This window comes from Phaethon lepturus, unplaced genomic scaffold (assembly GCF_000687285.1).
Source record: "Phaethon lepturus isolate BGI_N335 unplaced genomic scaffold, ASM68728v1 scaffold316, whole genome shotgun sequence".
Lineage (NCBI taxonomy): Eukaryota > Metazoa > Chordata > Aves > Phaethontiformes > Phaethontidae > Phaethon > Phaethon lepturus.
The window spans coordinates 109354-137193 of NW_010546704.1; the positions used below are offsets into that span (position 1 = coordinate 109354).

General features: G+C 44.4%; 1 protein-coding gene across 2 annotated transcripts; it reads left to right on the top strand.

The window, feature by feature from the left end:
* Window positions 1–14357: 14357 nt before the first annotated feature.
* On the top strand, window positions 14358–27049 carry WFDC1 (WAP four-disulfide core domain 1). 2 transcript variants are annotated; one of them, XM_010289369.1, is made up of 7 exons: window positions 14358–14769; window positions 21244–21439; window positions 21834–21917; window positions 23623–23763; window positions 24975–25016; window positions 25853–25927; window positions 26847–27049. In XM_010289369.1, the coding sequence occupies exons 1-6, from the start codon at window positions 14623–14625 to the stop codon at window positions 25909–25911; spliced, it is 669 nt and encodes a 222-aa protein (XP_010287671.1). In that variant the 5' UTR covers window positions 14358–14622; the 3' UTR covers window positions 25912–25927; window positions 26847–27049. The 2 variants fall into 2 exon arrangements, with proteins under 2 accessions (XP_010287671.1, XP_010287670.1); XM_010289368.1 differs by lacking the exon at window positions 26847–27049 and having other exon boundaries at window positions 25853–25911.
* Window positions 27050–27840: the final 791 nt, after the last annotated feature.

Sequence of the window (27840 nt, forward strand, 5' to 3'; positions counted from 1 at the left end):
AATTAAAAATGTTGCAGCACCAGCATTTTTTAATGCAGCCTTTGAACAATTGGAATGTTTCCTTGCATAAAATCCTCAATGAAAACTGTGTCTGAAGCCAATATTTGCCCCCCTGCAGAGTGTGAAATCCACAGATTTCAGCACAAATGCTGCAATCCTTGTGCTATGAGAATCAATAGCAATTTCACTTGCAATGGGAACAAGATTTTGTCCTAAAATACAGTGCTCCCAGAGCACTTTACCCCAGCTAAGGATCTGCTACTAAGTAGGAATTTTAAAGTACGAGGGGCATAACTTGAAAACTTGCCACTTGAAAAAATGAATTAGAAATAGTTTCAGGTTCTTCTCTCCCTGTTGTCAGTTTTCTGACTTTACACTCCCCACATTCCTACTTTATAGGGTCGGGGTTTTTCTTTTCCTCTGTTGTTTTCTGCAACATACACCCAAACAGCAGAAGCAGTCAGTCATAAATGAGAATCAATCCCCAAATATTCCCCATGTACCAAGAGGGAGGCCAAGCACAGACGGATGAATGTAGACCCCTCTAATGAAGTTTGGTTTCTATAACCTAGAATTTCACTCATACTTCACTGTAAACCCTTACTCCCTATCCTGGGTGGGATGGGGTGTGATTGTATTACATTCGGAGTGCCCTGACCCAGAGAAGCCCTCAGAGCCTGTAAACACAACCCCTGCTCATCTCTGCCTCTTGGAAACACTCGACTGCTGTCAACGCTGGTCTGCTGTCAACCATCACTACTCTTCTAGCCTTTCACTGTTCCCTTTCTACCAGTTCGTGACCCCAGCGAGGGTCAAAATTTGCAGACTGGGGAACACAGGATAATCATAATTCCAAGTGTTAATTGTGCTTTGGGGTGGGCACCATCATTGTGTTCGTTTTGTACAGTAGCTGGAACAACAAACTCTTGCTCTGCAATGAGACCTCCCCAGTATTGCACTCATACTTGCAATGTCAGCAGGTAAAACATTTTCACAGAGGCACTTTTTGGGGCATGCCTTGGCACTGCCATCCATTAATTCTCAAGGTCCAGGCTGACTGAAACATATAGACCATCTGCTTTGATGTGAACTGTCCACATTAATGTTTTTCCTTGCCTCACTCCAGACCTAGTCACAAAACTCTCTTTCAGTTTTTCTTCTTTCCTTAAATAGGAGTTTCATCCCCTCTGAGGAATAGCCACAGATTCCAGGATTTGCCCTTGTCTCCCGACCTTGGGCTCTCACTGCCTTCCGGCGCGGAGGGAGGGAGGCAGCGTGCACCGTACAAGGACAAACAGCAGCAGCAATGGGGCTGAGCCACCCCTTCTTCATTCGATGGAAAAGCTCCAGCTGGCTCCAGTGGGAGCTGGATCAGCCCCGGTACGGGAAGGGTAATGATCTAGCCATTTAGCCTGGCATTTGTTAGACCAGAGCAGCAGAAGTGCAGACATTACTCATGTCCCGAGATATGCAGGGCTAAGGCCAAGATTTCTTGTGGATCTGCAGGCTCAGTTGGGCTCCTTGGGGCCCCTCTTCCATGTCTCAGTGGTTTTGCCAGTAACCCCTCACCTTCTGGGCAGCGCATCAGGGCACTCGCTAATCTCTGATCAGCAAGCCTCGCTTTCCGTGGTGGCCCCAAGTCCCCGATCTGGAAGGAACTAGTTTACAAAGCCCTCAGTCAGCTATATGCTGCTCATGTTTCAGAGAAACCAGAAATTATTCTCCACATCTGTTCTCCACTGAGTATGGAAATTTAAACCACTTTGAGCTAGTGTATAATGAGGAGAGGGTGAAACTGGCTGAAGCATCTCTCAACGAAACTAGTCAGCACACTTGCAGCCTTTCTATTTGAAATTCCCATTCCAGGCAGAGTTGAAGTCCATAGGATTTTTTTTTCTGAAAATTTGGAAACTGATGAAGTATATTGGCATTTGGGTTTGTGATATGCCTGGCAAAAATATTTTTACTAAGAGTGAGTATTACTACCCAAAGTATACATGTTTTTGTATGTGTGCACATACAAGTAGGTGGTCACTTTGTAAGTAGTGACAACTTACAATAATTACTCCCCTTTTGGGGGAAAAAGCCATTAGTTATTCCTGTGTTGAACACGTTTTTCCCATGTTTCCAGAAGCCGTTTTGTTTAATGAATCACTGCTCCAGTAGATGTATTGTGTCTAATGCGTTTGCTTATGCATTCCTGAGACTTCACATTTGTCCCAGCAGCCGCTTGGAAATTGCTGACGGCACCTCTCACTAAGGGACTGATCTTGCAAATATTCACTCGACAGAAGTTGCTTATACTCTCAGTTATTGTCTGTTCTAATCTCTCAGCAAACAATTACTTGCAAAGCAATCAGGATGATACCATGTTACCTGTAATTATAAATCTAAGTTGGTGTAGAGGAGGGAGAGCAGCATGTTTTCTTCCTAAGAGAGAGAGGAAGGCTGTAGGAGCTTGGCTGCTGTGCCAGGTCATGTGTGACCTGTGTGTAAGTTACGGAATTTCTGACCTAAATTCCAGTGTTTTCCGATGGATATAATGGTGCCTTCCTATAGCATAGACTTGCAGGAGTGGTTTATTAGTCTTTATTCTCCCTTGAATAACTTCCTTCTATTGGTTCAAACAATGTTTAAATCTGTTTTCCTTGCTAGTTCTTTGAGAATCAGGAGTTGCTTCGCAATGATTCACGGTTATTGTATATAAGCTGATTATTGAGATGTTCAAATATGCCAGTGAAAAACTGCCTGTATGGGAATTCAAGACCACAGCTCCAAACAAGACCTCTCCTTGAGGCAGCTCAGCGACAAATCCTAACCTATTAGTTGGGAAGAACCTACTTCAGCCAAGTTTTGCAGCTTGCTTTGTCAACATTGACACAGGGTTGAATACGGAGAATGAAGGGTCCTCTGCTAAAGCAATTGTTGGAAAGATGTTTGAAGGAGGTAGAGAGCTGCCTTGAAGTTTCTAGAAGCAGGACTATCCAGTGATCCAGCTGGTAATTGTCCAATAAATAGCTATGCAGAGGGTGCTGGTTGTTACTCACCCTTTAGAACCTTATGTTCAAATTAACTGATGCTTTGATTTGCAAAGGCTGCCTCAGACTTAGAGCTGGCAACAAGCTCACAAAGGAAAGAGCTAGAGGAATGGGAACCTAGATGGAGCTAGGTGGGTTTTCTACAAAGCTAATTTGGGAGATGTGTGATTTCACCCCTTGAGACAAAGACAGGAGGCCTCGCATTTGAGGGGCATGCATCCAGAGATGAAGAGACACAACTAACACTTCCGCTGTTACATTTCAGTTAAGAGTCTGGAGAAGCTCAACTGTAAATGCCATAACTTTTCAGTCACAGTCTGAAACAGCTGTTTGAGTCTGCACAGAGAAGCAAATCTGCCCTGCTGCAAACAGCACGTCCTGGGTTTCTTTGACAGAAGTGTTGAGTTAATTGAGACAGAAAGTTTGTAATAAGTGCAGGTTCTGCTGAAATGAAGCCCCAGAGGAAAGAGGTTGTACAGCATTTGTCTCCATTACCTTGTCATGAGAAGGATTTTCCCTCTACATATGCATACATGCTCAAGCAGAATATGGATGTGGGGCTTGCAAACTTCAGTATCCAAAAACCCTCAAGCAGACTCATCACTCCAATGCTGACTTCTGACATTGCAATGCATTCTCCTTACAAGGACCCTTCCCATGCCTACAGCTGCTCCAAGGAGCCATGGGAGGTGTCCTTCAGCCATCAGCTGAATTAGCCTTGCATTTCATCTCTGAAGGACTTGATGGAATAAGAAATGCTTTGAATCCTCTGCTCCAGCCACAAATCTCCACTTACTCTCAACACATGGACTTTAGTCTGCATCACTCCTTTGACATAAAGTCTGAACAGAAAAAACGTACAGAGGAAGAGGCTTTCACTCTGGTTAGAAGAGATGAAGTTCAGAGCACCCAATAAAAGAGTTGGTATTTAACCACACAAGAAGCTATGATTAAATTAATCCACCATTCTCCTTTTTTCAGCTCTTTGGGGGAATTGGATCAAGAAAGTAACAAAGGAATGCCACAGTCTGCCAATAATGTAATTAAGGAGTCAAGCCTCATCTGAGCTTTCTCTTGCCAAAGAGCTTGCTGGATGTAAGTTGGAAAAAAAAATCAAATTCAAGACTTTAAAAAGAAGATGGAGAGATATTGTGAAGAAGTATTTGAATATTCAGCTATTCACTTCCTCCAGTTCTCTTAACACCCTCAGAATACAGAAAACATGAATGATGAAATAATGTAGCTACTGTGAGAAGACTAGGCAGGAAAAAGTGTTTTGTTAGGGCTGGTTACATTCAAGAATAGGTTAATGGCTTTGAAAGACAGGTAGACTTGGAAGGGGATCTGGAACTCATGCCAAATCAACTGCAAATGTTTATCCCATACTATGAAAATGTGCTAAAAGAATGATCCAAACAAACCAGATGTTCTAGTCTGCCCTGGATACTTCTGGAGTGTCCTGATAATGATTTGGAAGGTCTTGGTTTTTCCCTCTCTTTTGCCTAGGATACAGCATTTTCCCTTGCTCCTCATTTTGAGGCACAACAGTGGGAACTTCAGCGAACAAGGAGGAAGCAGAGACCTTGGCGTGATTGGTGCCTGAATGAACAGTGGGGTTTGAGTGTTACTCTTCATATGACTCCACATGTAGACCTGTCTCATAGCCTAATGCAGGGAGCAGGCCCCTCACCTCTATGCCTATGTCAGATCATTCAATGTAGACTGGCAAAACACTTATGGTTCCACTGACAAAACCAGCACAAAGTCCACCAAAACCTAATTGGCCCATGGGACTAGTGTGTTCAGTGGTCTCTCTGATACTTTGAGAATGTTCTCCTGCTCCTACTAATTAGATATCTATTCACAGAGGACTCAGGTTGCCATGTTTCAGGCTGGACAAAACATACAACTACTTGCTCTGTAGAAATGATTTGCATTGGAACATGTCCAGTGTCGCTGGGCACTGGACACCTCAGATAAATGAACCCTGAAGAAGCAAAAAAGATGCCAAGTGGGGCAAAACTTGAGCGTAAATCTGAACTCAAACTCTGGCAAGTCTTGTACCCACTCTGCAGGTGTCAAGTAGCCTGTATTACGAAGAGCTATAATGTACCAAGCAGAGAGATTTGATGATGTTGCTCCATTACTTTCTGAGGGGGCAGGCTAGGGGGGCATGAACAAACACGAAATGTCCTGGAGTTTATGCATATGTAAACACGTACAATTACTTATATAACATATATAGTTATATAATATATACTATTTAACTAGAACACTGACACAAAACTGAAATAAACATTTTCTGGCATATAAAATTCACACGGTGAATGGCAAAGGCAGCTGTGTCATGCAGAGCTGGGAGTCTACTCTCATGAGAGTTGGAGATGTGACCATCTTCTGTAGCCACATTCAGTGCTAAGTACTGACAGAGCCCAGGTCTGTAATACAGTCTGGTTTTTAGCACTGCTTTTAATCTCTGCCTGGTGTTAATAGGGTGTTTAGAGAGTTTTTTCTTTGTGCTTAGCTAACAACATCCAGATTGTTTTGCTATAGAAGTAGGGACGCCCATTGCTGAAGTCTCCGTGCACTATTCAAAACATTGACTTTGTAATAGCGATGCCACCATTTCTCATGCTGTTGTTCTCCCATAATGTAAACATCTTTCTCTGTTCTCCTTTCTCTGCCTTGCCCAAATAGTTTACTGCAGCTGCACGAGAGCGGAGCATGGAAGCGAACAGAACATGGCAGCGAATGCAAAGCATGAATTGACTGCGGCTGAGGCGCAGTGCGTCCAAAGTACCTTCACGTTTCCCCTTTATGTCAGGGACGGGAAACGTTGTAATAGGCAACATCTGTGGCAAAATGCAAGTTACTGTCATCCTAAAAATGAGTGGCTCACTGGAGGACAATAACTTTCCCAATAAAGAGACTCTATTCAGATGGAAAGTTTTGTGCTGAGATAAAAGGTGGAAACTCTCCATGTGTCTCTTCCAGCCTGCTGAACGATTCAGAAAGAATTCAGCTGGAATACTAAACCTTGCTGTTCAGGACCTCACACAGAGATACAAGGGGAAGAAATCCCTTCTATTTTACTTCCAGCACCTTCAAAGAATTAAGCCATGTCTGACTGCTAAAGGAAGACCCTTGCTCAGCTGAAGAATGCAATTGGCCAAGATATAAGCTATGAGATGCATCCTCTTAATCAAGGGTATATACATCAAAAAAGGACACTACCTGAGATCTCTTGCGTTTTCCTGCCACACTGAAGCTTGTAAAAGCTGTCTGTCTGCCCAGAGGGCTTTTGGAGAGGGCTCAACCCCAGGTGTTCAAAGGCACGTGTGGATGTCAGCAAGTGGTTTTCAGAACTTTCTTTCAGGAGGTTTTTGCTTTGCTATGCCAGTTTTGCATCTCTTGATTTCTGATTTTGAAATGTCACCTAATTATAGTTAATGGCCAAACCAAGACAGGATTCAAAACAATGCCTAGGGAGAGTGCAAGGATGGAAGCTGAGCTGAAGAGTCTGAGCTCTGTCTGGGCACCAGGAGTCAGTGGTGAACGAGATCCAGTCCACTTAGCAGAGCTGTTGCATAGGAGAGAGCCTGCATGTCCCCTTCAGACCAGGTAGATGATGGAAACATGTGTACTGACCTCCAGACACTCTGCTGAGGGACATAAAAGGGAACACTCCCAGATAAGCCCCATCTGCAACAGTTCAAAATACTGCTGTCTATCTTCAACCAGCTTTAGATAAGACTTTTATCAAGAGGTCAAAGGCAAGTGGGATTTTCTATAGCTTGTTTAACCCTGCTCCTCGGATAAGAGAAGACAAGAAAAACTATCTGCCTTCTCATAGCAAACTCCTTAAGAGCACTGGGATGATACAGCAAATGTGACTGTCGGGCTCCAAAATCCTTGGATCTCTTCTAAGAAATTCTGAAGCAACATTACCAACTGCAAGTCTTAAATCCCCGTACGGCTGATTAGCTTCAGCAATGCTCCCTGCCCTGCCAGGTCCCTGCACGGCTGCTGGTTCCTGCAGAGTGCTGAGGCTGTGCTGTGGTAGAAGCACAGATCAAGGTGCACATCACCAGCTATTGTGGAGAGCATTGACATCCTCAGACCTGATGTAAAGAGCCGCAGTTTTTTCAGAGCTCTTAAGACGTTTTCCCTGTGGTTGGACCTGTGAAATCACTTAGTGTCCTTGCCAAAGCGCTCATTGCCGCAGTGCCGCCACAGCAAAGAGTGAGGGAGTTCACCCGTAATAGTATGTGGGATGCGGAGCTTAAAGGTTTCATAAAGGAGCTCATATGCAAGCACAATGCTGATCTATATCTGGCCCTCATCTGCCTTGTTCAGTGTTTGCAGGTGCCACTTACAGGCACTTTATCTATTAAGTTGCTATTTCTGGATGTAGACCGGACACTTTTGTTATGGGAAATCCTCTGTCTCTGGGGCTACAGGCAGCGGATTTCAAACTCGGTGAGATGCAGCCCCAAAACCAAACAAACCCTGGCCAAGTCTTTGTGGGTCAGTGCACCGAATCAGCCATCAAATAACTCCTGTTTCAATGTCATATGTGAAATTGTGAATTTGCTAATGGCATGTGCTTTTTAGATGGTTTTATTGGTGTCGGTGCTGACATGACTGTATGGTCCCTGGCTCTAACTTGAGCCTTACTGGGGTCCAGGCAAGACAGCATGAGCTCCATGCTTCTTCAGAGCACCCAGAGCACAGCTCTGCTTTTTTAGGGCTGGGGGTCCCCGAGTGCAGTCTTGCTCAGCGCAGGGAATTCAGTCTGGCTGCTGTGCAGAGCATGGTATAGGGCTGCAGATTTGCTGTAAAATCCATGTGAATCCACAGGCAGGCTAACTCCCCATGTCTTTCATTTTAGGGTGAAATCTCCAAGGAGATTTCCCTGAGGTTTCTAGCCCGTGACACGGCTTCTTTCGGTAGTCGCAGTGTGACCGCTTCATGGTACGTCTCTCCCCATCCAAAACATGCAGCAATCCCCACTGGCCTGAGAGGGAAAGGGTCCTCGCTCCCCCCCGCCTCTCTGACCTCCTCTCCTGCCTCCCTGCGGGGACACTAACTGCTCACAGAGGCCTCTTCCGAGACAAAAGACTTTGGGACAACAATGCCCCAGAGGGAACTGGCAGAAGGGAGCGTGTGGGCAAGAACCGCAGCTCTGGCGGTCCCACCCAGAGGAATTGTTCGGGATTCGCAGTGGTCTCCCCGGGGCACACGGCATCGCAGCAGAGGCACGGCCGCACGCTGCACCCCAAAGGCAAGCCTCTCCCCCAGACTAAGTACCTTTCTGCTTCATAATTAATATGATGTTTTGAGCATATATTCGAAGACTTCCTGCTAATTTTGTTAGTGGGATGCAGCACTCATGAGAGTGCTTCTCTAATGACATTCATCTGCTTAATTTATATCCTATATGCAATAAAGCTAGTTAAAAGTAGAGACACTTTATATTCTTCTTTATAGGCCTTTCCAAATGGTCAGGGGCCACTTAACATTGACCTCTGCCAGGCTTTGCGAGGGCTTGAGGCCAGATGCTTAAAGAGAATCACCTGTCTGTGTTTTGAATTGCTTTTGATCTTTTATTTCATCCTATAAATTCCCAGTGGAGTTCACTGGTAGCGAACATCTGGCACAGACACAATAGCCAGCTTTTCCTGCTCAGAGATGGAATGAATCCATACTGAAAACCCAGATTTGGTGTCTTCCTGCAGGGCTGGCTGTAAAATAACCCCCTGGGTGAGGGGGTGTGTCATCTGCATTCAGTGTCACCCCTCAAGAGATGCTGCGGTTTCTTTTATTTGCTGATGATCACATCACCCAGCTGGGTGGGCACAGGTAAGGGACTCCTTTTCCTGCTAGTCCATGCAGGAATCCCAGTGATGAGCAATCCCAATCACTGGCTGGACTCTTCAGCAAGAAAAAAAAAAGTAACAATTATAATATTGCTCCCTTAGTATATTTTAGAGAAAGCACAGTTTTGGAGGGGTGACCATACAGGTAAAAGTGATGCCATGTCTCATTGCTGGGGAGCCCAGCACTTCCTACAGGTTTCCCTGAATTTCACGTGGCAGGTTCAGCTGAGGGAAGCTGAATCGGGGCTATGTTTTTACTTGCTTTTGCTGATTTCCAAAAACTGAGTGGAAGCCTGCCCGGTAAGCCCCCCGGGCTGACCCTTCACAAGGCAGCCGGGAGGAGCAGGGAGCAGCGCTAGCTTGGTTCCTGGTCACTGTGGTGAGTGGAGTTGTTCTCCCGATGCATCCGACCCGTCAGAAGCCCTGGGAAGTGCTCCAGCACCAGCGCACACCTGCAGGTCTCCCCCAGGCCACACAAACCCTGTTCCCCGGTGGTACGTCCGGCGGCACCCGCCCTGCGCTGTTGGCAACGGAACCTGTTCAGAGCTGGCGAGGAAACAGCAGGCCCGTAAGCGCCACGGATAAGGAATTGCGGCAACCCCTGGCATGAAGGTACTGGGATTATATCGAAGTAAAATGAGTCACTTCATGCTGCTGGAGTTGTGTGCTCTGAGGAAACTCTCTCTCTGACCTAATCTTTCCTTAAAAGTCAGATCTTTCCTCTGGGAAAGGGGAAGTCTTGGCTTAGGCTGACCTACCTCGCTTGTTTTTGGCTGGAGAAAGACATTTTCCCTTGGCTGTACAAACACCCCGTGACTTTCACTCAGAACCTCCCTGAGAACATTTTTTAAAACCATTATTTAATTCATTCTAATCAGGCAGCACAAATCCTGGTTCCAAAAGTGATTTTATTCTCCTAGCCTGATAAAATACCCGTCCTTTTATTCAGATACATCTTCCTCGCTGTAACAAATGATGCTGAAGGTTTCACAGGTCCTGGGGAGATGCTCAAGTCTCGGCCATGTACTCCCACTGTTGTCTGATGGCAATTTATGTTACTGTAGAATTTGCCTTATTGAAAACATTTGTGGGATGGAAATTCACACAGATTCATGCACAGAAGATGACTCTTTGCTTAGTGATGATGTATGAAGTGATCTCATTTAACATCCTTGAAGGCAGCGGGAATTTTGTGTGAGGAACGGCACCACAAATCTTGAAGCAGAGAAATCTTGACTTAGTGGTGTTTGGCGTATTCCCTGGACAAGCATATAGAAAAAAATCATTTTATTATGAATGACACAACCAACCGCATTGTAAACATTCAGTGGTAGAAAATTTGCTTACTGCTTAGTTCACACACGTTTTGCACCTGGCCAGATGTGCTGGTTAGGCGTGTGGCTTTTCACTTTAGTGCTTTCCCTGGGCTAATTACTCAGTGTGGATACAGTTATATACGTTGCTATACTTGTCACTTTTCCCCAGCTGTCAGTCTAGCTGTCTGCCTGCTGAATGCCCAAGATTTCAGGCAAGCAGGAGCCAAATCTAGCCAAGACTTTGTAATAATACAAGGACGTCTTATACCAGCATCACGTATTCCACTTCGCATAGGATAGCCGCGCAGCAACTTTGTATGGATGTAACCATCACCAGAGGGAGTTGCTCCACTTAGAATAAATGATTGTGGCCCAATTGTTGTGTGTAGATAAGACGTAGTTTAAGAGAAAATGGCAGTTAATTTTCTCTCTTTCTTGTAATAACAGTTTTAAAAACATGATACATCATCAAATACCTAGCATTGAAGTAACACAGCTCAGAAATCTGCTTAGGAGTAAATTTTAAATTTCTAATTATTGCTGGTGGCTGTGTTTGCTAAGGATTTGTGCCTGATTCCTATAATTACTCACAAGCTGCTAAGCATGCTTTATACTAATGGTTGGAGCCATAAGCCTGCCAAGAACTGCTTTGTTAAAGAAGAAGTCAAAGCTGCTTCTCTTCCCCCCCCCCCTTTTTTTTTTTAATGGGCCATTCAAAAGTGAACTTGATAAGACATGGGCTGCTCTGTGGTGGGAGCGAGGAGCCTCCATAACTGAGTGGACTAAAATCTGTCTTGGTTCAGGCGTGCACTGGGCAACAAATGAGAGGGCAATGTGGATATGAAATGGGCCACAGCTGTCCTGCAGTTGGCCTGCGATGACACAGCCCTGCCAGGGACTACCAAGAAGCACATCAAAAGGTGAGACATATTTCCTTTCCCATGTTACCAGCTAAAGAAGTTTTTCTTAATCCTATAAAAAATGTAAAATCCCCTGCCTAGTTTCCAAGACAGACTGGAGGAATGGAAATGCATGGCGGGAAGATTTTGCTATTGAATGTGAGTATAGAGCATTGAAGCACAGAGCCCTGGCCTAGGCTGAGCTGTTAAAACTCTAGCAGTTTGGTCGTGCAGATGGAACAAGGTCTAATCTCAGCCAGTCACCCACCCCGTGCCTCAGCTTCCCCAGCTAATACTAGGGATAATCCAGTCTGGGCATTGCATGCGGTACTTTGGGAAGTTAAGGTGAAATGGTTGTGTGCAGGAGGCCTAAGTATTGTAACATCAACGTTCATTTTTACTTGAAGACCATGACCAGCTGTTGAAGTTTGATCCTGCAGGAGAATTCTCACTTCTTTGGTATACAATCCATGAACTGTAATGCACAGACCCTAGTTCCTCCCGGGTAAATGTCAAAGCTGTATATCTGCCAAAAGGAAGGACAGTAAATGGTGTCTGAAGTAGCTATTAATCTTTAGAATTAGTTGCTCTGAGTCCAGATTGCAAGTATATGAAACAAACAACAAAAATGAAATTAAATTAGGGAGATTTATCGTGAACAGTTGTTGTTTCACACTGGTTTGGGTTTCAGCAAGAGCACAGACGAGTGAAATATCAACACCTAGACATAAATTAAGGAGGAATAGTCTAAGAAAAAAATCTTGTTTATTCTGTGCACCCAGCCATGTCATTTGTCACCTTACAACACAGGAGTCAGGGCATTGGTGGGAGCTCCTGGTTGTGCCTGAAAGGTGCTTTGTCAAGGTGCAGATACTAATATTGCAACAAACAGGGGAGATTTGTTTTTAAAACGAATTGGAGGCATCCTGTTGTGTCAGACAAAGTTCTCTGAGCAATAAAAAATAAAGTCATAACTTGAAGTCTTATGGTACTGATATATTGCTCTCTGGATGTACTGAAGATGTCTGAGTGTGCCTTTCACTAACTCCAGCACAACTGCAGATTTCAGATGACATTTGGATGAGATCTGGGGGGAGATGACAATGACCCGTAGGTGCTGAGCTCTGCCTTCACCTGAAGGTAACACGTCAGTTATTAGGGAGTCACTTTGTGGAGCCATAGACTGACCTGTGGACATGACTTGTCCACCGTTCTCCTTATTAAATGCAGAAGAGAAGACAACCTGAGGGAAATGACCTGTTTAAAGGAAAACTGGGATAAATACCCTTTTAAATGGGTGACTACAGCTCTGAGAGAGAGGATAACCAGCAGGATGGTGCAAAGCAGGTGACAGGGACGTGGAGCCATGCTTTCTGCTGAGACGGTCTTCTCAGCAGCCTGCTGGAGGGTGATGAAGCCTCTGTGCCATGAAAGGCTCTCCAGCCCAAATGCACACTCCCTATCCCTGTCCATGGCTGAATCAACCATGCCATGGGGTCCCCCCAAATCCTCTCAACCCTCCCAAAACCCTGCTCGTGCCTTAGGGAGTGACTGTCATGTTATCATAGGAGCAGCCTATGGATCAAGCAGTGATGAAAATTATACAAACATATTGCAATATACGGTCATTGCATCTCCATAGAGATCCCCTCTAAGACACTTGCCATCAGAGCTCCTTTGGGAGTCCGTAGACTCCACGCAGAGGCAAGGCAGCTTGCTCTGCTGGTCCCAGGAGGACCTCCTTACATTGCTGCAGCTGTTACGGGGATGACTCTCCCCAGTTTAGCTCTTCGTTCTCTTTCCCCATCCTTTTTTCTCTGCTTTCCTCCCATAACAGTAGTCCCTGCTTGACTTTTCTTGCCAGCTAAATTCCCTGGCATGAACTGAACAGGTTTTGTTGCTAAGAAGCTTTCTACAGCAGTAGAGATATGGACAGGACTGTCCCAAAGCACAGTTACCGCTAGAAACCCGTTAAACCCCTTATCTCTAAATAAATCAAATGTATTCTGTTAAATACAGAGCTTTTAAAACCCACACCTCACTTGTTCTTCAGATTCCCATCCCCATATTCTGGCAAGCTTGGAGATGAAATCCTTTGGCTACCACCCACATGCAGCTATTGACACTTAGGCATGGATCAAAGTGACTTGCCACCGCTTTCAGGTATAAGGAAGAATTGGAAGAAATTTTTGTGTTTGTCCTCAGGGTTTAACACTCCTGTGCAGACCCATTTTACAGCAGATATAAAATAATGTCAATGCATCCAGCAAGCCTCCACTCTGCTCTGCCTAGGCTATAGAGCAGGGCTGCAGTCAGGGTAAACTGAAGGCAAGCAGGGCTTAGTGCTCCTATCTCGACTAGCTTTGTGGTTCCATTTCTTCCTCCGTTCCAGGTGGAGGCTGGACAAATTCATGGTTTATAAAATAAACATCCCTCACGTTTGGTTCAGGAAGCTCTGAACAACATTACTGAAGGCTGTGAAAGTATATGCATGCATATGTATACATATGTATATACATATCTGTACTCATGTACATGTAACAGTTGCCCTGTTCGCATACTTTTTCTTTGGCACCTGCCTCTGCCTCTGTCCCAGGCAGGATGCCGGGATGCTTTCAGCGTGATTCATAAGTCCATTCTTGTCCTTCTTCTCCTTGATTGTCCAGGTAGGTGTCTAATACCCTACGTCCAGTCTCTCCGTCTCTCCCATTGTCAGGCACAGCCTGACTCACATCCCCTTCCTTGCTCTCCATTTGGTCATGTCATTTCTAAACCACCTTCCTTCCCTGTTCCCCACCCAGGCATATGGATTTATTTTTCCCCAATGGCCACGTCTTCCCCTTCTTCGAAATCATTTGCAGAAACCTAACGTCAACTTGGTTTAATTAAAGCCCCTGCATGTTTATCATGTCTTTAAATCATTTCCTTCAAGCAATCTTAAAATGAAATTATCACTTTGTCAAAACATGATCCAAAACCACAGCTCAGGGCACAGTGGGAAGCACACAAAGGGAGAGCTGAGTAGCTTGGGAAGTTTGGGTGAGCTATTTGCTAGAAGCTGCCGAGCCCACCCCTCCAAGACCTTTATTTCCCCCTGCGGCAGCTGTCATCTGATCCCACGCTTTGGCTTTGAATGGGGCTCTCTGAGGATGCCAGATGTTGGGAACAAAGGTCTAAAAATAATCTTTCCAAATAATCTTCCCATCTATCATTCAAGGAGAGCATGTGCTTTGTGTGAACATGTGAGCCGAGAACCTGATCTAACTTGGAGTAAAGAAGTTCAACAGCAGCTCCTGGCTTCTGCTTGTGGGCTCCTTTTTTTTTTTTTTCCTTCCCCTTTCCCTTCCCAGAAGCTGCGCAGCGAAAAGCGGCTCTCACCAGCGATCAGCCCTCGCTCTCCCTCCCTCCCCGTCTCCCTCCCTCCTTGCCAAGACTCTGAATCGTCTGGATCCCGAAAGCTGGGTCCCTTCTTTGATCTCTCCTTGGGAAGATGGATTCCAGGGTGCTGTCAGAGATGCATTTCTGTATAAAGATCTTCACTGCAGCCTTGTGTGTCTTAGTTTTGCTGCCAAATTCAGGCTGTGCAAGGAATCTCTGGAAGCGTGCTCTACATCTGAAAATGACGGAGAAATATGATGTGAGTAAACTGCGGCGGGCTGATGCTGGGGGAGCTGGGTACGCTCACCGCGAAAGGGGGGGTTTCTTTATGTGTGTGTATCATTTTAGAATAAGAAGTATTTAATACACATTAAAACAGGCTGTCTTTTTATAAAAGGGTTGCGTTAAGTTTCCCAGGCTGTGCTAAACTTTTGCCACCTAGCTGCTGCAATGGGAAACTTGTAAAGCACGCGTGGAAGAGTGAGAAGACATCGGTACGGCAGGCGCCCCTAGAAACCTCATAGGGCAGCAAGGGAAGCGTGAATGAGGAGAAGGGGAATGCAAAACCTATGCGTCTGGGGATACATTTAGTGAAAAGAAGATAATGTTATTCATTGCTTAGAGCAGGGAGGAGGGCTCCCTGCCCAGTCTCCACTGCCTTTTTGGGGTAACTTTTGGTAAATGTCTCCAACTCCTGGTGATAGCGTGTACTAGAGGGATGGTGGTGTTGCCTAGGGTTTTGTAAACCACTGGAGCACAGAGACCTCCAGATCCACAGTGTCACAGTAATGTGCCAATCGCATGTTAAGCCACCTTCTTATCCCCAAGCCATCACAAGTAAGAACAAACCAGGGAAGGGCAGGAGAATTGCTGGGCAAGAAAACAGCGTGGAGCTGTGGAGGCTCCAGTGTCCCCTGCGTGCCCAGGGAGTGCTGGAGCACTTGCTGTGCCTGCCCAGTGTGTTAGGGGGAAAAAGAGGCATGTGGTTATTCACCAGCGGGGTACTGAGCGCAACCACCGGTTCCAAATCGGCAGTCGTACTTAGAGCAAAGCAGCTCTTGAAGTAACTTGAAGCAGCAACAAGTTACTGTGAGTGGAGAAAAGAGTGGTGCTGGGTCTTCTTTTGGTGTGCCTGGGCCAAAAGATTGTCAGAGATGGCCATGGAGGAAATGAAAAAAAAAAAAAAAAAAAAAGGAAAATTATTTGTTATCTTGACTTTCAGGACCTACTGTTTAGAAAGAAAAAAAAAAAATTAGCTTGAAATTTTGACTTACTCTGTTAAAGTCCCTTAGAAGCCAGCACTGACCCAAGGCTTCTGCCCCTTGAACGACTTGGGTGGAAGCCCCAGCCAGTCTGTTCTCTCATGCTTGGGTTTGATTGCAGCTTCAGCCATTGCATGTGCATAAACAGCTCCTTGGTGTCACAGAGGGATTCCTCCACCTCTCTTCTGCAGCCACATATAAAAGCTTTTAATTAAAATGGATGCTGCTTTGCCATGACATCTAGAGTGATATCTGGGGACAGCTACATTTGGTATGTGTGATTGCTGACGCAGAAGTGTGACACATGTCTTTTGCCTGTGCTGGATGAACTGAAATACAGTGCTCTTGCCTCCTTGAAATTTTGCAGAAAAAAATTTGCTAATATTTGAAAGGCACCCCACTATTTTACAACAAGAAATTTTCTTCAATGTAGCCTCCCTTGGGACAGGGTATCATCTGTTTTTCACTTTAATTGGAAAAAGGTGATATGAAGAGCTGTGTTTCCTGCAAAGTCACTGGAAAGTATATTTCTTAGTATGTTCTTCTGTCATATTTCAATACAAAGCTCAAATTCAATAGGAGCTATGAAGTAAATGACCCAGAGAGATGGGACAGGAGTAGAACAGGAATTTACATGTTGATCTTCAGATAATGTGCTCTGTAGAGGCACAGAGCCCACTCCCCTGAGGATATATCCTCTTCTTTCAATCTGCAGTTCTTCAAAGGACTGTTTTTTCTGGCAGCTGTGAATCCAGGTGCTACTGATCTGGCAAGCTCAGCTAGAATTGCTCATATTGACAGAAACATCTTATCTAGGGAAAACAGAAAATACTTTTCTTTTTCCCTCTGCTCAAAGTCTTGTAAGGAGGAAGGCATCCGCTCTCCATCCTCTTATCCACGACGTCTGTTTTGGCAGCCCCTCTTGTTTCTCAAAGAGATGCTTCCTTTTCTTCCAAATGCTGTTTGTTCCCTACAGGTTGAAAAGCAGAGGCTGTGGGTGGAATAGCTGATTTGTGAGTCACCTGGATAGAGGGGTAACAGATGGAGGTGCTCACCAGCCGTACAGGAGATGGGCCATAGACATCCCTGTGAGACCCTCAGAGGGACATGGTCAAGGTCTGTAGGGGGAAGAAGCAGTGAGGGGTAGGGAGTTCCAAAAAAACTGAGTCCAAAAAATCTGAGTCCACAGTAGGAGCAACACATCCACCAAACTGCTGGCTGCAGAATGATAAGCAGGTGTTAGGATGAGGAGCTGGCTTGAGGTCTGGCCAGGAGTTTTTCATTAAAGACTCTGAGGAAGGGTGTTGGTTGGCAAGGTGGCATCAAGTGGGAACGGAGAAGGGAGAAAGAGGAGAGGGAATGCAGTGAGAAGAGAAAACTGGCAGTCACAGTGGGGTGGAGGAGCTGGACTTCCAGCTTTTAGCAAATCCATGGATTTTACAACCAGAGGGACACTCGTCAAGTTTAGTGATGTGCAGCTGGTGCTCTGCAGCCCCTGCACAGGCTGTGGGCTGTTCCCAAAGGGCAGAGGGAGGGAGCTACTTGGGAGTGCTCTTCAATTCATTATCAAGAAACCCACACGTCTATTGGAAAAACCTGGGGCAGTCTTGATTTTATTCCAGTGTCAACTGCATCAAGCATTTTAGAAAAAACTCCAGCTGCCTTTTAAAGATTTCCAGAAATGAAGAATTCCTTGCAGCTGCTGTAATGTTAGTGTTCTTCCAACAATTTATTTACCCTCCAGCCAGCTGTCATAAATCAGCACTGAGATACCCTCTTTGTCGATCAGATTAGCACACCTCCCATGAGAGTTCTGTCCCACATGTGTCTCAGAGTAACGCATGAGCAGAGTCTTCAGGCTCCCCTTTGGAACCTGCGTAGGCACACAGAAGTCTGGCGCTGTATTCCCTGCTTTCCAGTCCTCTAATCGCTATCGTCCATCTTCTTTGAGCCCACTCCAATTTTGCCATAATCTTCCAGTACTGCAGACACCAGAACCAAAACTACTAATACAGAGAAAAATAGCAGGAGAATATTATTCCTATTGTTTTGGTCTTGTCCTTCAGATTATTTAACCCTCCTTCAGTCTGATATTTGCAACTTTGAAGACAGATGATCTGTGTTTTTCCAGGTCTTTGATAGAAAGGTTGGAGAGCTTTAAATTCCTCCTTTAGTTTAGCAAAAAGGTGGTTTGTGGCCAGTGTCTGGAAATAATCTGCCGGGGCAGAACTAGTGACCAGAGGCTGGGAATAAACCTCAGGCGTGGTCTTGGGGGTGGCCATGCAGAATATGAATTAGCAGAGAATTGTGCTTTGACACAAGCCCAGGGCCCAGTTTCAGGCACAAATAATAGAACAGATGTGGGATTTTTTGGAGGCAGGCTGCATCCCACAGTTACTATTGAAAACATGGGTTGAGAGCGAGAAATTGCATTCACATTTGTCCTAGCCATCTTTACTGACCTCCAGGGTTCCTCAGGGTTCAGGGTTCCTGAACTCTGAACTTCTCCCCTTTCTTTGTTTCTGTATCTCTCTAAGGCAGATATTATCATTAAAATGATTTAATAAGTCTCCATGGGAAACAGCAATTTACCTCCTGCATTGAAAACTATTCTTAAAGGAAGAAATTTTGCCCATTGTCACAATCTGTAAAAACAATAAATCCGAGCTATGCTCAGAGCCAAACTGTGAGTCCTGGGAGAGTTTTTAAAAAGACGTTGTAACTCATACCTGGAGACATCCTTACCCAGGCTGTTTTGGGAATGAGGGAATCCTGTTTCCCACTGGGATGGATTATGCATACGTAAACCAGTAGCAATGGTTTTATTAGATCAAATGTGTAAAAAATATTTTTTTGACCGTGAGGTTTTGAAAGAAAGAGATTCAGAGCAGGAGGTGAACAGAGAAAATGGGCAGGGAGGTCATGAGGTACAAAGTTATTTGGCTAAAAATGTTGTATTGTTCCCAAGTGGGAATCTCATTCATTGAGCCAACTGTTCATTGCAATTTTGGCTTCTTAGTTTCTGAATCATCTGTGAAGCAATTGCAGTAATTGTTTGGGGTTGTTGAGGGTTTTTTTAATGTATCCATTATTTGCCAGTATTATTTTGGTCACATTTCAGTCTGCAGTTGACTTTTCAAATAATAGAATAGCAAACTATGACCTTTCAGGATGAATGCTCCCTCAACAAGGAGACCTGTTAAATGTTTGGAACTGCATATATTTGCGGATACGTGCTCTCTTATATCTCAAAATTATACTTGGTCCAAGCGTTTTCTTTGTGAAAAATCCAACAACAGCAAAAAAAGTTGAACTTGCAATATCTTCAATTCAAAAGCATGTTATTTCAAAGCTGGAGTGTTTTCAGCGTTTGAGGAATGGGATGATGTGATAGCTTACACCTTGTTTTACACTTTAACATTGAAAATATCATCAAAATTAGGGAATTTTTTTCTCAAACCTATTTTGTAGTTCAAGCAGCCTTCCCAGTTCATGGGAAAACAACCTCACAGAAGGGGTTTTGGGCACTTTCTTGTTCACTGAATGGAAACAACTAAGGAAAAAGCAGAAGATAAATGTTTATTGATATTGAGAACAGGGCAGGCTGATACTGGGAACAGGGCAGGAGGCTGTCGTTTGTGGAAATATTAAGAATTTTCTGTCTCTCGCACACAGACACACACACATTATTTAACCAGTTATAGATACAACCAGGATATGGATTTTCTTTAACGTACACCTTGTAACAGAAATTAAAACTTTTAATCATCCTGACTTTTCTCTATAGTTCTACATTCGCTGACACCCAGTCTCTGTGCAGCCAGGCAACGGAGAAACTTCACTGCTCTCCGTTTCCTCCTACCTATTGCTCAAAGAACGGAGGTCAGCTTTAGTGTAAAAAAAAACCCAACAAAAAAACCCCAAAAATCAATACAATTCTATGCTACGTACAATATAGAAGTAAAATTTCTCACATCAGTACCACAGACAATGTGCATTGTTATTTCTTTTGGTGTCCCTTGGGACTGCCTTCATTCTCTACATTACAAATTATCCTAAGGGAGTGAAGGTGATGTTTTCACCAATTATGGATAATTGATTGCTGCGTTACGGATAATTGTAGCAGCAGAGGCCGTGTGGGCCAGCCGTCAGTCCCCAGGGCAACGGACATTTTTTTGACAGTACACGTGGGGACATCCTGTTTCGCAAAGGCATGTTGGGAGGTTTTGACAATGAGGATGTAGCAGCGTGTAGATAAAGAGGGATATTTGTCTCACCTCAAATTTCTCCATAGCCTGATGGTGAAATTTCCTAGAGGCCCCCTCGGGGACAGTTGCACCATGTTGTTTCTTGGAATAACAATCCCAGTTGTTCGTCACTGATTTCATAACACAACCGTGACGGGGCCAAGTATATATAGGACTCTTAAACTCAGCAGCCTGCTGGTGAGTGCATGGCCGTGCTCACTTCATACCTCTGGCTAGCTGCTGATCTCTTTTAAAAGTGCAAATCCAGACTCCATCTTTTGATTTGATTAGAGCTTGTTAATTTTGTTAATAAATCTGAGAACTGATTGCCCTTTCTGAGTACTTTATGCTGCTCTGGGGAGCTGAGCTCAAGCCCAGAGATGAGTAGTTTAGTCATAGGTGAGAAAGGAGTGGGCTTGGGTGATTCACCTCTCTGTCGGAGGGAGTTGGCTTCTTGCTAAAATGCTGCCAGCATGAATAATATCTGCATGCTACCTCTTATAAATGTTTCTGGTAAAATCCTGTGCCTGTTAAGCCACTTTAAATCTCCCTTGTCCTTTCGGTGTGCAATGAGCAGGTGGGCTGCTTTCTGTCATAGTCATACACAGCCTCCTTTTGTTTGGGATTAAACTGACATCCCACATACAGATCGCACCCAGATCATCTCATGGTTTAGAAATGGTCTTGAATTTAGCAACCCAGGACTCCACAGTGGATAAGCTTGAAAGACTCCCCATAAGTTCTGGTCCAAGAAGGTGATGAAGGTAGAAGGACCCTATTGAGGAGACAGGTACTCCCTGGGACATTAGTTCCAAGTCCCATTTGGGGACATAACCTCAAAACAATACAGTGTCATCATTTCCACTGCTTTGCTATCAAAGTGTTTTGGCGTGCTTATCATGAATATGCCTGGAGTCTTTCTCTCTGCTTCCCATACAAGTATAAAAGACTTTAAAGGATTTTTTTTTACCTTCTCATTGTCATTACAATAACCTTAATTATGAAGTGAGTTCACAATAATTTGGTGGTTTGGTGTTTCCAAAGCAGTGTGCTAAGGTGATCACATAGCTCTGTCTTCAGTGTGCTGAAGACAGGGCTGGGGGAGCCGAATGGTTAATTCTCCTCGCTAATGAATACTTGAAAATCTCCCTTCTGTTTCAACTGATGGGATGTTTGGTATTCACCTTATGCCAAACCTTTGTTTCCTTTTCTTTTCTTTGCAAGGATTATGAGTACCCTCTTCATTCTCACAGTTCCCACTACCAGAAGAACGACCGCTGCCCACCACCACCCCAGACTTTGCCTGACCGAGCCTGCGAGGTGCCCAGCTGCCGGTCGGATTCAGAGTGTGAAAGGCACAAGCGCTGCTGCTACAATGGGTGCATCTACGCCTGCCTGGAGTCCGTACAGCCGCCACCAGGTAGAGTGGATGCCGCGATCAAACTGTGGTAGAAAGAAGTATGCAGGAATGATGGTAGTCATCCCCCGGTGCATCAGGTCTCAGGTGGGAGGCACAGGTTGAGTGTGAATCAAAAAATTCTCTAAGGTCCGCTGGTCAGCTGGTCAGCAAAATTCCCACCAGCACAAACGTTAGAAGTCATCTGCGGCCAGTTCTTTTCCTGGGATTACATATTCAGGAAAAGAAGTAATCCCAATTTGAATTAGTGCTCACAGAAGCGAGGCAGCCATCTCCTTCAGGAGCCTGGCAGCCTCGTCACTGGCTGTTAGCGGAAATCTATGACTTTTCCATAACTGTGTGCCCTATGGCTACTTCCACCTTGACCCTGCGGTTTCTTTGTTTCTGTCTTCTACAGTTTTAGACTGGTTGGTTCAGCCCAAACCCCGCTGGCTGGGAGGAAATGGGTGGCTTTTGGATGGTCCAGAGGAAGTCTTACAAGGTACACTTTCAGTGTCTTCTCTGCGATACCAGTAGTTATACAAAGGCACTAAATAACATATTTGTCATACACAGGGCTTGCCAGGGATGTTGGGATGCTGGGACTGCTGGTGTTTGTCTGGAGTTTCTGTAGGAATAATCCTGTGTGGTGCTGGGGGCTAGTTTCTGGGGCAGTAAATCGGTTGCTTTTTATGGGTATGGCTTATCCAGCAGAGCACTAGGAATACTGCAGGGAACTGGATTTCTCTCCATTCTTGAAATAAGTAGAAATATATCCTTTTTTTAGAAAAAGCCTTTGACAGCATACACATATTTTCTGCCTTCTTTCTGATAGACTGTGGGCGGATTAGGAGATCTTTTAATCCAGAGTAGCCTCATCACACAGGTGCCTTGGGCTGGGGCTGAGGCTCTTGGGTCTGAAGGCTGCTTTGAACAAGAGCCCTGGCAAACTGCCGCAGAGTTGTGTCAAGCTGCCATGGAGCTGGGAGCATCTAAGCTTGGGGACTGCTAATGAGGTTGGGCTTTTCAAGTTAATTCCATGGAGAAAGGTCTTTTAATTAATTTTTTCCAATACCTCAAATTGAAACAAAGGAGGGAGTGGGGAGGTGGGAAGAGAAGTTTTCTTCTACGAGACATTCCCAGTTGTATGTATGCCTGAAGTTCTTAATTTCTTCATGGAAAGGCTATTTCAGCTTTTGATCAGCTTTAGTCAGGCACAGGTAGTGCCAATAAATTACCCTCTTTGGTCTTACACAGATGGTATCAGACTCACCGAGCCATGACTCTCATCTATTATGGAAAATCATAGTTCTTTAAGAGAAAATTCTGCCTCCAGCTCATTGGAGTTGCACTGCTAGAAATTAGATAAAATAGGCTACTCCTCATCCACACTTGTCATGCTCATTTTATTTGTTCTTATCTTAACACCTTCATCTCAGCTTGAGGGAGTAATTAGTGAAATAAGAACTATCAGTCATGGCATGAGAATTACAGCAGAGGTCTGTGAAATTAAAATCCGGGCAAATGAAAGGGTGGAGTGTCCCTGCATAGTCTGTACATTTAATGGACACAAACACTGCCTGTAAGTCCTGCTTTACTTTCTTATTCTGCTCTGCACTTGCTGGATATCCAGGGTCAAGGTGGTTAAAGCCTCCATTTGTAACAGGGGGTGGCACTGCCTTGCTCCATAGTGAGTCACATCTGAGGTTTAAATTCATCAGTAAGTTAATGGGCGTGGAGCAGAGAACAAAGCAGCAAACTGCCAGCTTCCTGGTCATGTTTCCCCGATTCCTCACCCACTCGAAACGCTGGCTGGAACAGATGTACGGCTGCTTGGGGGGAATATCCGCGTGGAGGGACCACCCGTCAGTGCGAGCGTGGTGCGCCGTGGTGGTCTGTCTTCACTGCTCTCCAGCCCTCACACAGACTCTGCACAACAGGCTGTGGGGAGGGTGTCATTACAGGTAATCGGGCTGACCTGCACTCCCCACATCAGGCTAGACACGTCAGTTTTTGTGCAAAGTATGAACTGGATCACCTGCTCTGCCAGGCTTCTTTGGAGGTGTTAGCTCCTTGGTACCCTTGCATGGGAAGTAGTCTGAGATCCTGCCTGGAAGGAGATATAGAGGAAGATAGCCGTGTTGTCATATTTTGGTTACCTGTGAGTGTTAAAGCCACGATTTATGACCTGCAGGCTTCTTTTGCAGCTGAGGCCTGCAGTACCACTGAGGATGGAGATGAGCCTCTGCATTGCCCCACAGGCTATGAATGCCATATCATCAACCCAGGTAACACGGCTGAGGGAATCCCGAACAGGGGCCAGTGCATCAAGCTCCGTGGAAATCCAGGTCAGTGGACTGCGAATCTCCCTTCCTTTCTTGTTCTGTCATGCAAACACCAGTAAGGGACGGTGCACTCTCACTGGCTTTGAAGGAGATCTGATGGTACCTCTGCTCTCATGGGCTTCCTGGGTTTTCCGGGCAGCCCAAGGCTCCAAGGCAGTGTGTGACAGCTGGGCTGGGAGACAGCCCCCACTCTGCAGCAATCTCAAGGCTCTAATGCCCTTGGTGTTGGCTGAGCTGTGTGAAATAGCCAAAGCAGGGGACACACTTCTTGTTTGCTCTGCATGCCAGTGTCCTCTGGGATTGTGTAAGCAGAGCAGGTAGTAACCTGCATGTGCCATTATTGCACAGCACAAAAAATAGAAATATTTACACACTTTATTAAATATGTTTCAAACTCCAGTTTTGACTTCCGAATTTGATTTCTGCATCCAAAACACTGTTCCCTTTATTCTGCTGACACATTTGCCCAATAAAGGAACTTATATAGGCCAAGCTATTTTCCAGGAAAGCTCATAACATACCTAGGTATGTGTAACTTCATTGAATAGTAGGGTATGCATGTCTGCACTGGGCTACAAATCATCTCAGTGTAGAGACATGAGACATCAGTTTTGCCATTTGGTCACTGTAAATGCCAGGGGAAGCATCAAACCAGATCTCTAAACTGCTTCCATAAGAGACTTAAGATTTTTTCCCAGGGCTTTTTGATCATCTCTTTTGTTCTTGTATAGTTTTTTCTTTAATAACATCCATAGTTACAAAGGTAATGTATAGTTGTATGGTTCTTAGACATGAGGTATTTCTAAGAGCTTAAATAATTATATAAATGGTAAACAGAAAAACCTAGCTGGAACCTGAATTATGTAAAACACTAATAGGTGGTCTGAAATTTTACACAAATTTTCTTTCATTTGTGAAAGTCTGTGATTCCTTGACTCATAGCTACTGAAAAGAACATAACATGGCTAGTGGCCAGCAGTCAACCACTCTCAGGAAAAGGGAGTTGTGTCCACATTGTTCAGTAATAATCTGAACAGTTTTATAAGAGGTTTATAGCAGCCTACACTACTTCAGCTACGGGACCTTTTATTTTCCTGTTTGTGAGGTTGTTATTGGCATATCTGCCATTTCTCTGTGTTGTACACAGAAGGCCAGAGTTTAACACAGAATGAAGGCTGACTGGATATGTTCTCATTACGTACCTTCTTTTTCAGATGGCCGCAACCTGAGGCATAAGTATTACAAGGAATACTTTGGTAAGCTGCTGGCATGAAGTATTCGCAATTATTAAGCTTTATAGTTATTGCATTGCTTACAAGGAATTTGCTGCTTCTGAAATGAAGGTTTGTACATAGCAAAAAGACATTCTTTAGCCTCAACTCTCTATGCCTTGGTCAAAGATCTTCTTATTTTAAGATCTGCAATGCCCTGACTGTGGACTCTGGAGAATCGGTATCTCCAGCTGTGACACTATGTGTTAAATGGTGTGACCTTCTGCCAGGGGTTCCCACCCAAAGAGTGAGAAACACTCAATCCAATAACCCTTTGTTATTTTAAGTATATTTTTGGAGCTTTGCTTATGGTCCAGAACCCTTTGCAGATGAACATGGAACTCTGTCAAAAGCAGGGTCTTTTGCCAAGAGCTTGTGTTGTGGTATGTGATAAGAGATGATTGGAGCCCAATGAATCAGTCCCTTGTTATCTGCAACCACAAGAGGTGCCAGGTCCCTTGCACAAATTGATAAATATGTGTCTAGAAGAAAGCAGGAGGATCTTCCAGATCTCTTTTCTCATGGCTTCAAAGCTCCTGCTAACTCTTGGATCTAGAGGGGGACAGTCAGGTCGGATTGGAAGTGATATTCAGATATAGCTAGACAACACCTTTGATATGATAAGATTTACAAACAGCCAAATTTGGCCAGTTTAGCTGATAAAACTATGAAAGGGTTTCCTTTCCTCTGTCCAGCGGGCTATCACAGCTCTCCCAGAGAACTGCTAAATAATGAGACCAGTAAAACTGCCTAGGGAATCTTGAGAAAACATTTCCTACAAACTAACTTAAAAACTAACTTTGCTGATATTTGTTTTACAGGGAGCAATTCCAACAATGTGGTCGGCTATGTGAAAAACCAGCAGAAGCATTTAGGCTAACCAAAGGTGTGCCTGGGTAAGTGTCCTGTGAATAAAGGGAAAGCTGAGTGAAAATAGTTGGTGCTTAGTATGCAATTATTTAAAGAAATGGTTGTTTGAGGGTGAATTTACCTCTCACCAAAACACTAGTATAAGGACAGCAACTTAAAACTACGTACAGGTGCATACCTCAGGCTCCATGAAACACCTATGCCAACAAACAAATGGTGCTGTAAACGTATCCCGAGAACCTGCGGCACTGCAGAGTGAGCTCTGCAAACTGTTGGTGGAGAAGTCAATGTCTCTCCCAGCTCTTACTCTGCCCCTCTCACTTTTTAATTCCACAAGATGCACCTGATTTCTTTGAAGAACCTTTGCCTTGTGGGTGTTTAGAGGATGGAGTGATTTTTCAGGATGAAAAAAATGGTGCAAAACTTTGTGTGCCTTAAGACTTCAAAATTTCTTTTAGGGGCTGCTTCTAATGCAGGTATAACTGTTCCTGCAAGCCAAATTAAAAAGCTCTTTATTCTGGACTGATTCCAATAAGGGTCAGTCTTGCAAATACCTAGGCACATGGGTGATTTTGAGGGATAACTTTATGTGTGGGAACAGTTGCATTGACCAGCGTGACCCACTTATGTGAGTAAGTATACATGTATCTGGCCAGAGCAAAGCTTACTGAAAAAGCTCCAACCATTTTATCAGGCAAGAATGAAAATATTTATTATACCAAAGGTTCTGTCCCAAGATGGTTTTCTCAACACTTTCAGCTTCACTTTAAAAATAACTTGAGCTTAACTGGCAGTTATGAAAACAAAGCAGTTCAGTGTGGCTGTTATTGTACCTACGTCAGGCTGACTGTTAAGATTACACAGCTACATAAGGACAAGTTCTGTGCAAACATCCCAGGAAGGATCAATATTTTAATTCCTCTTTTTTGTTTGATTTTCACCCAGCCGAACCACTCTGTTAAGCAGCTGTCAAGGAATGCTTTACCCAACAGTTTTCTGTTTTGGAAGAACTCTGGTCCCAAATCTCCACGAGCACGTCTCCAGCATTACCCCGCTCCCTGCCCATCAGTGATAAAATGACTTCACAATTCAAGGAACAGGATGAGTCTAGATTTTAAGCCTATCAAGAGGGGGAGAAATGTGATCCCCTGAAAGAAACCACACTGTTTATGAGCTGCCCTTCTACCGATGAAATGCAAATACCTCCAAGTGGATCCCTATAAGCCACAGTGCTATTATCAGGCTGCTGGAACACAGCCTGCCCCTTATGTGCGTGTTACGTGACCGATTCAGATTTCACGGCCGTGAGCGTAAGTCAATATTATAAAAATGAAGTGACGTCAGAATTGTACATAGATATCATATCTGAGTTACATTAAAATAGGCAAGACTGTAAGACTAAAGGAGCATTCTGGAACAAATCCAGTGCCTATCTTGAACAACTACTTTAAGTAAGCCTTTTCATGAGCTTAAAGTTCGAAGAAACCTGTAGGTTTCTTCTTTTCCTATTTATACTTAGAGTTCACCAGGCTTGACACCCAGTCTGTAAGCCTAACTGTGAAATCTTAACAATTTGAGGAACTCTGAGCTAGGAGCAAAACAGGTTTTATCCATTTTTTTTTTTAATTACTTTCCTTTAGCCTCTCAGTCTGTTGAGCTGCAGATCGAGAGCTAATGATAGAATAGATTTCCTTCTACAATATCTAAGCAGACACACACACGTGACAGTATTTTTAAGTTGTCTTCAGCCGGCACAGTTAATACCCACAGAATGTACACCTGCATTTTTGTACCTGCAAAACCTCAGCAAGAGAGCTGAAGTCTGGATTATTTGTTGCACATATTAGAAAAGCAAAAGCAGGATAAATTTGTATGATTAAAAGGATTGTCTGGCAGATGGGCAACTGCTTTTTAGAAGCCCTGTACCTTTATGTTGACT

Coding starts and splice junctions, on each gene's coding strand:
- WFDC1 (XM_010289369.1), top strand. CDS start 14,623: ATGGATTCCAGGGTGCTGTCAGAGATGCATTTCTGTATAAAGATCTTC. Junction 21,440..21,833: donor GTCCGTACAGCCGCCACCAG/GTAGAGTGGATG, acceptor TGTCTTCTACAG/TTTTAGACTGGTTGGTTCAG. Junction 25,017..25,852: donor GTATTACAAGGAATACTTTG/GTAAGCTGCTGG, acceptor TTTGTTTTACAG/GGAGCAATTCCAACAATGTG.